The sequence below is a fragment of the Xyrauchen texanus genome, chromosome 3 (genome assembly GCF_025860055.1).
Source record: "Xyrauchen texanus isolate HMW12.3.18 chromosome 3, RBS_HiC_50CHRs, whole genome shotgun sequence".
Lineage (NCBI taxonomy): Eukaryota > Metazoa > Chordata > Actinopteri > Cypriniformes > Catostomidae > Xyrauchen > Xyrauchen texanus.
This window is the reverse complement of record NC_068278.1, coordinates 42,754,293-42,767,286: the sequence shown is the minus strand read 5'-3', so window position 1 is coordinate 42,767,286 and position 12,994 is coordinate 42,754,293. Positions and strand designations below refer to the sequence as shown.

Sequence of the window (12,994 nt, the reverse complement as noted above, 5' to 3'; positions counted from 1 at the left end):
CTCACACACACAACTGAAACGCTCTCACACACACAACTAAAATTATTACGTTCTCACACACACAACTGAAACGCTGTCACACACGCAACTGAAATGCTCTCACACACACAACTAAAATTATTACGTTCTCACACACACAACTGAAACGCTGTCACACACACACACAACTGAAAAGCATTTCAGTTGAAACGGAAGGTGGTTAAAGTCCCCACTCCAGTCCAGTTGGTGGCAGTAGTGCACCTCTAAGCTGGTTGGCAATAACAATAATATCGAAGATAAAGAAGAAGTAAAAAAGAAAAAAGCGCAATAGGGGCTGGCTGCAGACTAAGGTGACGTATTTCCTGTTTGAGAGTGGAGCTCCAATCGCCCACAGTCTGCAGCCAGACCCTTCTCCTCACTTCAGGTTCTGGTGCTGGGGTTCTGAAACTGGTGGTGTAGCCTACTCTCCAAAACGTTAGGTGGCGCTACTCGGTTTAGAACGTAAGCTCCGCCCCTCACTTCTGGCGCTGGGGTTCTGAAACTGGTGGTGCTGCGGGTCTGCAGCTGGATACTATTGGAAATTCCAGCCGGAATAGACATTTCAAAGTAGAATATACTGGCTTTAGCATTATTTTCAGAGAAGCCAGTATTTCAACTTGGCATGTTTCCTAATCTCTGAAAATATATTATGATAATGTTATGCTTTAGTACAGTAAATACATTACATATTGCACTTTTAACTGTCTTGTGTAATGATAAAAAGGCAAATATCAATAAAACTAATATCATATAGGCTACCTTCAGCAAATATGCGCATATCTTATTTAAACAGATGTAATAAAACAACCTCACTAAACTTGAGCAGATACAGCATCCTGAGTAACTCGAATAATATCAATAAAACTTATATTTTATAACGTCTGCGAATATACAGATCTCATATAAAAAGATGTAATTCTCAATCCTCATGAAAATCCAGCGTTTTCTTCCCGTCGAATGCTCATCTAATATCTTCCTTTGAAGCACGCATTCTGTCAGCCAGAATCAAAACTTTAATATCAGGATCAAAAGTTCCTCTGATTCACAAATCATGACGTTCAGTCTGTGACAATCCAAGCAGGCGATTCAGTCCATTTAGACTGCCAGGAGATTGCTGCTCATGTTGGATCTGCACGAGCGTGTGAGTGCAACTTGATGTGGCCTATGAGTAAATGTCATATTCACAGTTTACTGTATACAGTACAATTGGTTTGATTCTGTATGTTTTTAGATAATGCAATTGCTAATGTGGACATGGAAACCATGGTTGCTTGACTATTGTGTTTACTGTTATTTCCTTCTACCTAATATATTAATAATTTCCTCATGCAAATAAATGACTCAAATTTAATGACTATACAGAAAGGAGAATAAACTGCTATCTACCATTTAAAAGAGCTATTTTTTATTTTTTAAAGAGTTATAGCTCAGTGTGAAATTGAGTAAATATAGTGCTAAATAAGAGTTTATTAATTTTTTTTGCAATTTTATGTCTATGTTATTTATTATATATTAATTTGTGTGATATATCATAATTGATATCCAGCGGCACCCTGCTCGCTGGATATGGACATCAGCCATTAAAAAAACCTTATCTGTCGATCACTAGTTACAGTGCGGTACTGTGCTCCTCAGTTCCATCTTGTGATCAGAGAAACAGATGTGTTCAGTTCAGTTCTGTTTGCTTTGGTGCACTAAGCACATCACATGGAGTGGTGGTGGAGTAGTGGGCTAAAGCTCTGAACTGGTAAGGACAAGGTTGTAAGTTCAATCCCCACAGCCATCACCATTGTGTCCTTGAGCAAGACACTTAACTCCAGGTTGCTCCAGGGGGATTGTCCCTGCAATAAGGGCACTGCAAGTTGCTTTGGATAAAAGTGTCTGCCAAATGTAAATGTACATCTTTTTTTTTTTTTTTTTTTAAAGAGCTCCAGATTAAATTTTTCACTTTGGCTTAATACCAAATATGCTTGGCTGCTAAAAGTTAATATACATATAAAACACCCCATGGCATTGTAATAATGATGATGACTTGTGTGTGTGTGTGTGTGTGTGTGTGTGTGTGTGTGTGGTGGAAAGAGGTGAGAACATGATATAGGTTGAACTATCTCTCCCATAAGTAATATATACTCCCATAACTTCAGCTCAACATGGCAGAGCATGGATGCTAACCACTAGGCCAAACTACTACTAAACATGTTTGTATCAGTTTTTGTTCCTTGGGTATCATTTGCAATGTTCAGAAATAAATATTGATCCCAATCAAGTAATTCCCACATCTACAATCCACTTAATTATTATACATTTCTCCAGCTAAAAAAAGACAACCAGCTCATCTCCACATCCAATAGCAACTGAAGTGTCTGCTGATAAGCTAGCCCCTAGATCTGGCTCTCTCATGAATATGGATGTTGTGTTTTATCGTCAGACTGGCTGACAAAGCTTCTCATATCGTTTTTGGGAAAGAACATTGTAGCACTTTCAGTCTTACCCAATCTCCACTGTCTATTTAAAATATATATATATATATATATATATATATATATATATATATATATATATATATATATATATATATATATATTGCTGTATGTCAGCCTAATGTACTACAAATATTTACTGTCAAGATTAAATAAACTTAACTGGAATTCCAATTACCCACCACCTGCACCTTACAATAAGTAGTCCTTGGATTTGTTGTCTTGGAACAACCAGTGCCTAGAGCTGTGCGTGTTCACACTTCATTGTTGTATGCAAGTTATGGAGTACCATTTCAGAGCATAAAATCAAGGAGAACAATAGAAGGCTACTTAAGACTATACCAAGACAAGTCATTTTTATTTCTATAGTGCTTTTCACAACACATCATTTCAAAGAAGCTTTACAGAAAATCTTAAACTGTAAAATCAAAAGATTAAACTGAAATATCTCAAGTCTTAGAATGATCATTGTGTAGTTTGAATAAATATGATTGTAAATTGTGTATAATAATCAAATAATTAAAAATAATTATATTTACAGTAGAACCCCAGTTAGCAAGCTGAAGGCAACTGTGGCAAGGAACACAAAAAGCCATAAGATGTTGGTTAATGGAGAAAAATAACCTTAGGAGAAACCAGGCTCACCACTGCTTCATTTAACACATTCCTTTTGTTAAATACTGAAATTGTACTTCTTTTCTCATTAGGCATCTTATTATTGGCCTTTTGTTCAGTTCCATCATTGAATTGCAGTTTTGTCTATAGTGACTAAATCACTCAAACGGATCAATACACACCCTGCCCTTCCCTCATGAGCTGAACAGCTGCCTCAAAAGCAAGGCAGTTGTGTTATAATAATACAACTGCACAAAAGGAGTTGTTATCGCATGAGAATATTTACATCATAGTTAGTAAGAAGTAAAGATCTGCGCACAACCCGAACATATGAGCTCAATGACTTGCTTTCGCAGTGTGAGAATAATGGACCGATTGCTTTCTGACGCTGGATGTGCACAGACTGGCATCACCTTGCTGTGTTAAGCTCAACTATCCTCCTGATACACAGGGACTTGGTCTGTGGTGAGAGTCAGTGGTAGCTTGTTTCCAGACCTGAGAGCAGAGGCACCTGTTCTCTCTGTCTCCTGTTTGTCCCTCTCTTGCATTCACTCTCAGCCAGTGGACATCTCCACACGTTCGTTTCTCACTTCAAGCTCCCCTGTTTATATTTTGAATTGAACTCCAGCTTCAGTCTCACCACTGGATTACTGTTTACAAAAAAATGATATGCCAGAGGAGCAAGCTATTGGAAAACTAGAGCAGCGATTGTTTTTTTAGAGGTAAGGACCTGTTTACAAGATATAAATCTTAACTCCTTTAGAAATATGCATACCTTTTTATAGATATTTTTAAGTACACTGTTCCATGCTTTGTCATTTTTAAGATACAGTGTAGTTGGAATACATTTCGGTTGACTTTGTGTTAAATGTATGTTAAAATCGCACAATAAGTTGAGATTTATTTTTGCAGACAGTTTAAATATGAAGCTTCTGGTCTTAGTTTTTGATGTGTATATATACTGTATGTAAGACTGCATGACTTGAGTGAATGGAGCTTTTCACAAGGTTTGACCTTGCCTTTATTCTTCTGCAGAAATATGTTTATAAGCACTTTACTCCAAGTACAATCACTTCAAATAAAAATACAGATGATTTCCCATAATGGATTTGCAAAAATATTTTATAGTTATTAAAAGAAGTAATACAAATCAATGGAAAACATACATTTTCCAAATAATTACTTGTGTTACCTTTGCATGTAGTTTTATCACTATTGCTGTACAAATTTCGAATATATTGTATGCCTTTGAACTGGAAATGTAAGCGTCAGCTAAGAAAGCTCATAATTTATTCTCCTGATAACAAAAAATGCAGAAACATCCTGGCAAACCTCGAAAGCACAGCGTGGAAGCTTTCATCACCCTCATTAATCAAGACATACAAAAACTATTCTTATTAATTTATCATTGGATGTCACAGAGAGTGGGTTTTCATTTTCTCTGCAGGTGTTTTGAGAGGGGAATCAAATCAGCCCACCATTTGTGAGGAAAATTAAGTATTGCGTGATCTTGCATGAATCACAGATGCATACAGGTGTGTGAAGTGGCCTGTTTGGTGCTCCACTTCAGTGCTGCTGCTGCAACAATCACCACCCTCATCTGTTTTGGGCCTCATTTGCTCCATGCTTTTTAACACAAGGCTGTGGCAGAGAGAGAGAGACCCATCATTAAAAATTCTCTCTGTTCCCAACGGCGATTGAAGACTAGGGGTATGGCACACAAAGCTGTGGTTTTAAATGCCAGCCCAGGGAGTTCTAGGAATTAGCAGCTTGAACCGAGATATCCAGCAGGCACTAGGCATTCTGCTTGTACTGCACCAATCAAGACTAGTCTGTCTACACTATTTGATTTGACAAGCCAAACTGTCAGAAAGAAAACATGGCACAGAGAGAGAGAAAGAGATGAGGGAGCTCCTGCTAAGGGAAGACAACAAACTCTAATTAAATCTAATATCAAAACTAGTTGAATGAAGACTGAAAAAGGTATTATCCAGTATAAGCATTGCACATGCATGAAGAATTTTCCAAAGAGAGTGTTTATTTGCAGTGCTGCTGACGCACTCTCTCATTTTGCATTGTTACATGCAGCCTCCACATCTAAGAACAGCCAACTGCGAGAACGTCAGCCCAGGTTGTCATCCATTTATTTTTGTTTGAGGAAAAAAGATTCATCTTCTTACTCATCTTACCTCAACTGCAATGAATTCACATTTATAAATCTTAGACAAACTCTTGCTTTCTCTTTGTTAAATAGCAAGTGCTCTGCGATTGCGCTCAGAGTTGAGTGAACAAGGCCACAGCACAATAGACTGTATAAAAAATGCCATCGTTCAATGAAGCAAATACAAATTGCCTCGACCTACTGAATTTCAACCTAATAAAAACACTGCTACTGCATTTAGTAAGAACAAACTTCATGTCTGGAGCATGCAAAAATGCTAGAGGCTGCACTATGGCATCACTTGTACTTGCAGATTTAAAAGTATATACAGACTTAAGTATGTTGCATAATTGCATACAGTATAATTGGGCATTTTGAGAACAGAAATACTCTAAAGAAGAATATAAAAGGGAAATAATTAATCTTATGTAACAGGGATAAGATAACTAATTTGGTTTTCTTGCATCTTCTTGTCAAGTACCACCTAGAAATGCCACCTACATAGTCATAACAAACATCTTTATATTGGTGTCTACCTCTGAAAAGAGAAAGAGACTAGATTATTGTAGGAAGCCTCTCTTACATATTCTATTGAGGCGACGAGGGAGAGAACATTTCAACCTCAAAGAGATGTTGGGTTTGCTTTGATGAAAATTAATAAAATAAAAAACAAAGGCAGACACTTAAGCAAAAACCTTGAGTTCCTGAGCAGTTTCTAATGCAGTCAGCTTTCCTTTTGTGTCCAACAGAAGTCAAGAGAGAAATCAGCTACATTTAAAAGACCTATGGTCAACTGAGCTACTGTGACATCAGAAAACACGATAATGGAGGACTCAACAGAGGTTCGGACGGATGGAAACTCCTTGCTTAAAGCAGTATATCTGTGCCGGCTGAGGCTAACACGCCTGCTTCTGGAAGGCGGAGCATACATTAATGAGAGCAATGAGAGGGGAGAAACACCACTAATGGTAGCCTGCAAGAGCCACCATGCTGATGCTCAGAGTGTGCCAAAACCCAAGATCATCAGGTGGGTCCCTTTTAAGTTCTAGAAGTGCCATGAATCTGAATCATATATTTTGTTGCTCCTTGATGTGCACATTCTAAGTATTCAATCTTTTTAACAGGTATCTTCTGGAAAATAGTGCAGACCCAAACATTCAGGACAAGTCTGGTAAGACAGCCCTAATGCATGCCTGCATAGACAGGGCGGGGGCAGAAGTCCTGTCCCTTCTGCTCTCCAGTGGAGCAGACCCTAGTTTGGAGGACCACACTGGATCCTCTGCTCTGGTCTACGCAGTTAATGCTGGAGATAAGGAATCACTGAGAGTACTACTGGACTCCTGTAAGGCCAAAGGCAAGGAAGTCATCATCATTACAACAGATAAACTACCCTCTGGAAGGCAAATGACCAAGCAGTATCTGAACATACCTCCTCCTCCAAATCTTGAGGACCGGTTGAATTGTGCCCCTGCATCACGTATGCCCCCACCTGAAATTAAAATCTGTACACCTCATATTTTGCCACTAACCAACATCCAGTCTGAGAGTCTGGGTTCCACGTCAACACTGTCCATATCTAAGCCAGGATCACCAACTCAAGATTCAAGCCCTATGCAGGCAGCTAGTGTTGCCAAGTTGCTACATCTACAGAGGCTTCACTCAGAGCCCTGGCTGAAGATCCCTCCAGCTGTGGTCCTACAGCAAAGTAAGTCCTCATCCTTGACAGAGGAGCTTTTGGATATCACCCCCGAAGAAGAGCTCTCTTTTGGGTACAATGGTTGTCCACCTCTGCAGAGAGCAATGGTTGCTAGGCATCAAAGCATTGATGTCAAAGACTCTACTGGTCTGCTTAGAGCCTTAGAGAAAGCTGCTGAGAGTGAAAGAGAAATAATAAAAGACAAGAAATGGCTTAATAGAAAAATGTCCTACGATGGTGAGTTACTACTGCACTCCTCCTCGCAGCAGAACCTCAAGCAGGCATCCATCTCTGACACTGCCCCTCTGGACAGAGACTCAGACTGTCTACCCAATTTGACTGTTTCAAGCCTCCGCAACGTGGTCCACCGCCGCAATATTGGAATGGACCACTACAGCTCTGACTCTCAGTTGCCTCAATTTGGGAGCCAACCCTCTGAAGACCACGGGAAGGCTGGAGGAGGAACTGGGGGAATGGAGAAACGCAAGCTTGTCACCAGCCGTTCCTCCACACTATCTGGATCCAGAGAGTCTTTGGAGAGTCTCGTCCAGAGGCGAACTCCTGCAATGCTGGAGCGGAGGGGATCCGGAGCCCTTCTCCTGGACCATATTGCACAAACCCGGCCCGGTTATCTACCACCTCTCAATCCACATGCACCCATACCAGATATCAAAGTCAATACCAGTGTCATCCTCAACAGTGGAAGTAAGCCTGTGGCAAGAACTACACCAATTGTTCCAGGATCGAGGCATTTTGTGCCCTGTGCTCCAAGCAATCATAGAGATCACAAGAACAAGAAGGCTCTGCTAAGACGACACTCCATGCAAACTGAGCAGATAAAGCAGCTTGTCAACTTTGAGGAGATCTTTGGACAGTAAAAAACCACAGAAGAATCTAATGGTAAATACAAAAGCATAAAGAAATGCTCTAATGTCATAAAAGGGAATTTATTTTATCATTTACTGTATACAGAGTCTGAAATATGAACAAGATACATTATAGATTTAAACAGGAATAACAAATATCTCAACAACTGCCCTAAATGCACTTTACAAACTGGGCAATGGGAATGGCCCGAAATTTTTAATTCCACCATTATTAATTTACTGCACTTTACTGCTGTTCCTTGTGCTCTCAATCTTTAGTGCACTGAATCAGAATAATGAAACTTTGCTGAAGTTCAAGGTACTGCTTTCACTCTAAACTTGATTTGTGTCTTTAATGTCTTTGTATTTACAAAAGACAATATGTACTGACTTTTATTCACCTATTTACTATATGTATACTGAAATGTCTAATGTAACAGAACATACTGTACTTTCAGTTTTGTGTGTATATGTTATAATAAGCATAACATAATGTTATGCATATGTGATGACAAAATTCAAATGTGCAAAATGTTACGAAATGCAAATATAGATTACAAAATTATTATTTTTTTGCCAACGTGTGAACGGCTTGTAACGCATCTTCAATAATTAGCCCTTCCCAGACTTCCTAGGTTGCCTATTAAAGCGTGTAGACTGATTTTCATGCGAAGGGAGTGGGTCGCTTTTTCTGGGAAGATCCAAAGGATGTGACATTATGCACGCTCCTGAAAGCCTTGCCTTAGTGCTTCTCTTACGCTGTTTAACAGCAACAACAAACTGCAACACTAGGTAACGTCATCTTAGAGATGGAATCCAGCAAACGTCCGGCTCACCGCACAACACCAACTCCAACACAAACTCAGAGTAAGCCAAAAAACTAAAACAAAAAAACAAAAACATTTATCAACTGAATTCCATCTGGCTAAGTGGGAACAAGATCGTGGTCAAGTGAAAACTAGAGTGAACACTGGCAGGGCATTTGATTCCTGGAGGGACCTTCGTTCGGTTTTGGGGATCAAAACTGACCCTGAATTGGCGTTTTTCTTATTGGACAGGTAAGCTTACATAACTGCAAAGCATGTGAAATATAATGCCATAAGGACTGATCTGTGTAATTTTAGCTAACTTGATCTTGCCTGATAATGCTGATGGATTGCAAGCTACCTTGCTACGTAACTTAAAAAATTATTTCACGACCTTCTCTTTACACTAAAAGTCAGGTATGCTGATTCACAGTAACTGACAAAGTTAATCTGTAATTATTCAGCAAGGTAAACTACAATAACACATGAAATAAATGCTAGACAATGTTCAAGATAATGCAAAAGCTTAATTAATTAGTGTAACGTAACTTGGTTAAACAGAAATTATATACAATCTATTATTATAAAACAATAGTGCATCGATATATCAAAATGACAGTTGTGATGGAATCACATCAATACTGAATTGTGTCAACATATTTATAATGTACAGTCTATTTTATAAACAGCTACTGTCATCATATTTACCATAAACTATTGATAAAGCTGGCTAACTATCTAACGCCGACATAGGCTATCGTATAAATGCAGTCAATGTATCATGCATAGAAAAGTGATTACTTCAAACTACGGTCTTGCATAATCAGACCTATATACACACTTTGTTTTAGCCCTGTTCCAGCACTGGAGATTCAATTATAATATGCAGTCTCAAAGTTTGTGGTAAAACAATCATAACTGTAATTGTAATTATGCTACCTCCTCTGTCAGCATGATGTTGGTGAATCACGTTGTCTCTTTGTACATTACATCATTTTTGGTCGATGCTTGCTCGATTGCGTCCCTATGGAGTGTGTGTCATTAATAACAAGGGTTTCTTAATCTTACATACTGCACCTTTAATGAGTTAATTAAGCTTGAGACAACCAAAAAAAATTACATTTAAGTCTTAAATACAGAGTACATATGTAGGATGACCTCACGTGTCAATGGGCGTTCATGTTTAGTATTTTTACTTTTCAAAGTAAATTTCAGTAATTGCTTTTAATTTAGGAGTAGCCAGACAGTCTTCTAAACTGTGTCATCTGTGATATTAACAGATCATAGTAGATCCTGGTTTTGCTTAAGTTTTGCCTGTAGGGTAACAGATCCTCCACTTTAAGGACATCATTCTTGCCTGTCCATACAGTAAGGCTGTATCTGATAGAGAAAGAAGACAAGATGAAGTTTAGAAATAGTATTAAAGAAAGTTAAACACCTCATTGACAGGGCTGGCATTAAAGCAGAATGCAATCACCATCACAACATATAATTTTGTCAGTGAATAAAAACCTTTGGTATTCATCTTATTATCCTGTTAAAACTCTGGCATTTGAAAATGAAAAATGTGAAATAATCAAAAACATTTTCATTTTAAGGATTCTGTCTATCTATGTTCTTCACAGTAGGTTACATAAATAAAAATACCATCCTTCTTCATTTGTTCAAAGTGATTTAGAACATTAACTTGCACAGTCACCATCAAGAAAGAATTTAAGAGTGGGAGAGGACTGCTGAAGTACACAGTCTCTATAGAGGAGGATTAACCTTTCCCTACACTTTCTCTAATACCTCTACATCTGTCCTTCAGAACAAGCACAGAGTTGCTATTCAAGTCACAAACAAGTGCGAGAGAAGAGCCAGAACCTAATTATCTGGCAAGGAGTTACAAAAGCATTGGGATGAACGTGAATGCCTCCCTGCTTATATAACATAAATCAATCATCCAGATAATCAAAAAACTACTTCACATTGATATTTGTTTTAATTGCCTCTATAATAGTAAATATGGACATACATTTAAATAGACTGATTAACGAACAGATCTGTTGGATATATTAGAAGAAAACAGTGTCTCACCGGTCTGACTGCTCTAAAAGCCACTGGAGCTGTGGGAACGAAACAGGAAGAAGGGCTGCTCGGACTGGGAATGTGACTGGGTTGCTTTCCGGATCTGCATAATTCTTTCATTTGATGAACCATCTCCCAACTGTAGCCTAGGTTCCAGGACAAAACAAACAAGAATGCAAGAATTTTCAAGAATGCAAGCTTGCAAGTTGTGGGGAATCAAGCATATCAAATGTCCACATGCACATTTTTGTTCAGGAAACACAAGATTATGTGTATTTATAGAGGGGTTCAACAATCCACTGCTAAGCATGCTTCAAAATGCTTCTCTTTTATAACTTATTACAAAAGATGGATGGATTTCAAAGATTTCATATTATTTGGTATGTACCTGTTTTGCTTAAATGACAGCATACATTTAAACTAGCATGGACACCCAAAAGCTGTTCAAACCCTAAGGATCCATGTTATCCCAGCATGATTCAAGAATTGAAAGGAATTGGTCAATGTCACAAATCTGCATATTTTATTAGTGACCAGAAATAGTGCAAAATCATACAAATTTATTTTTGATTTAACGTTTTTTTTACTAGTGGACTTTTACACCACTGTATCTCACATTATCGACCTGCTGAGTCAGTACAAATAAATAATTTATTTTAACATTAAAAACAAAAGTTGTCTTCATACTACATGAAGTAACAATTCTCTTTACCAGGGTTGTCTACATCCCATCCAGTGGTCCAACATTATTTTCTGGTCTGAGACACTTCCTGTAGAAAAGCCTTAGGGTCCAGAGGGGTGGCTTTGCCACCAGAGCTGGGAAGAATATCAGCCTTGATCCACAAGGGTCCCTGCAGTTGATCCCAGACCTCTTCAAATAGAATCATGGATGGAGAGACAGCTTCAAGACTGAAACAAAATGACAAGTTGATCTGTCATTCAATACTCAGAGAGGGAGAGCATTGGATATACAATGTACAAAAGCTAAACAAACCTTTTTAAGTCTAATTTTACTCCTTTCTCTGATTTCACAACATCTTTGAGCCAGTCCTGCAGAGTTATCTCGCTGGCATTTTCAGATGGATGAGCCATAATGGGCTCTTTTGGATCTAGACCCATGAGAAGAACATCTGCTTCAATCGTGTGTGCAGAACCTCAATGAAGAACGGAGGGCACACAATCAACATTGACACTGACATTCATTACACGCATGATATCTTATATTATGTTGTGGACAAGAGAAAAACATACCATTTAAAAAAATAACTTAAGCCTTTATCTTTTGTGTATTTACTCCGAAGGGCTTCTGTGAGTTTGCTCTTGCTGCTGGATGATACCACTCAATATCTTTACTTTGTTTAGACCTTTGTTGAAGAAATATTCCACTGTGTGTTCACTCATTGATTCTTCGGTTAAACAACACGAGCACGTCTAATCCGAGTGAATTCATATGACACTGATTCTTTCCACCTGGACTAAAATGTACATTAAAATGTGTCAGACTGTCAAGCTAGCAAGTTCGCTTTCTTGCTTGTGGAGGTTAACAGACTGCGATTTGAGGTAGCAAACAACCAAAGATGGGACATTCTAAAACGCTTAACGTGAAAAACGCTTAACGTGGCTTACTGCACTAAGACAGTGATATTGAAAGACCAAACTCAGTACACATCATATTAATAAACCATACTATGTATAAAAAAATAAGATGAGTCCAAAATATGAACGCAACGCGTTTAATTACACGTTAAGCATTTTCCTCCCATAGAAAACCGTCATAAGAAATAACCGTTTTAGAATGTCCCCTAAAGGGGAAAAACAGCAGCACACAGGACGGAGCGGTACAGTTTATGTTTAATTATACCCATGTATTGTTAAAGTATTGTATATTCTTGCGAATATGACATTTACATTACTACAGATATTGAATTAAACGCTGTACGGTAACAACACAGCCGACAGCATGATGCATTCTGGGATATGTAGTTATTCACGGCCTGCCTGTGCGCTTCATATCATACAGGTATACTAATTTGTAGTTCCAATTTATATGTATATATATATATATATATATATATATATATATATATATATATATATATATATATATATATATATATATAAAGGACATCCCTACATATTCTTTGTTATTCCTTTTCATACTTAAAACAATATGAAACTCATTAAATAGAACAGATTAAATAATTATAAAATACTTTTAGATTTTTGTTTGTTTTTTGTACATTTAATAAAAACATAACCCATACAAAACATAAAAAGAATAT

At 37.9% G+C, this 12,994-nt stretch overlaps 1 protein-coding gene and 1 pseudogene across 1 annotated transcript; one reads left to right on the top strand and one right to left on the bottom strand.

Moving 5' to 3' along the window:
• The first annotated feature begins 6,098 nt into the window (after positions 1 to 6,098).
• On the top strand, positions 6,099 to 7,848 carry LOC127633254 (ankyrin repeat domain-containing protein 34B-like). The gene is made up of 2 exons (XM_052112208.1): positions 6,099 to 6,301; positions 6,399 to 7,848. The coding sequence occupies exons 1-2, from the start codon at positions 6,099 to 6,101 to the stop codon at positions 7,846 to 7,848; spliced, it is 1,653 nt and encodes a 550-aa protein (XP_051968168.1).
• A 2,023-nt stretch (positions 7,849 to 9,871) lies between these two features.
• Positions 9,872 to 12,674, bottom strand: LOC127624849 (protein FAM151B-like; annotated as a pseudogene).
• Positions 12,675 to 12,994: the final 320 nt, after the last annotated feature.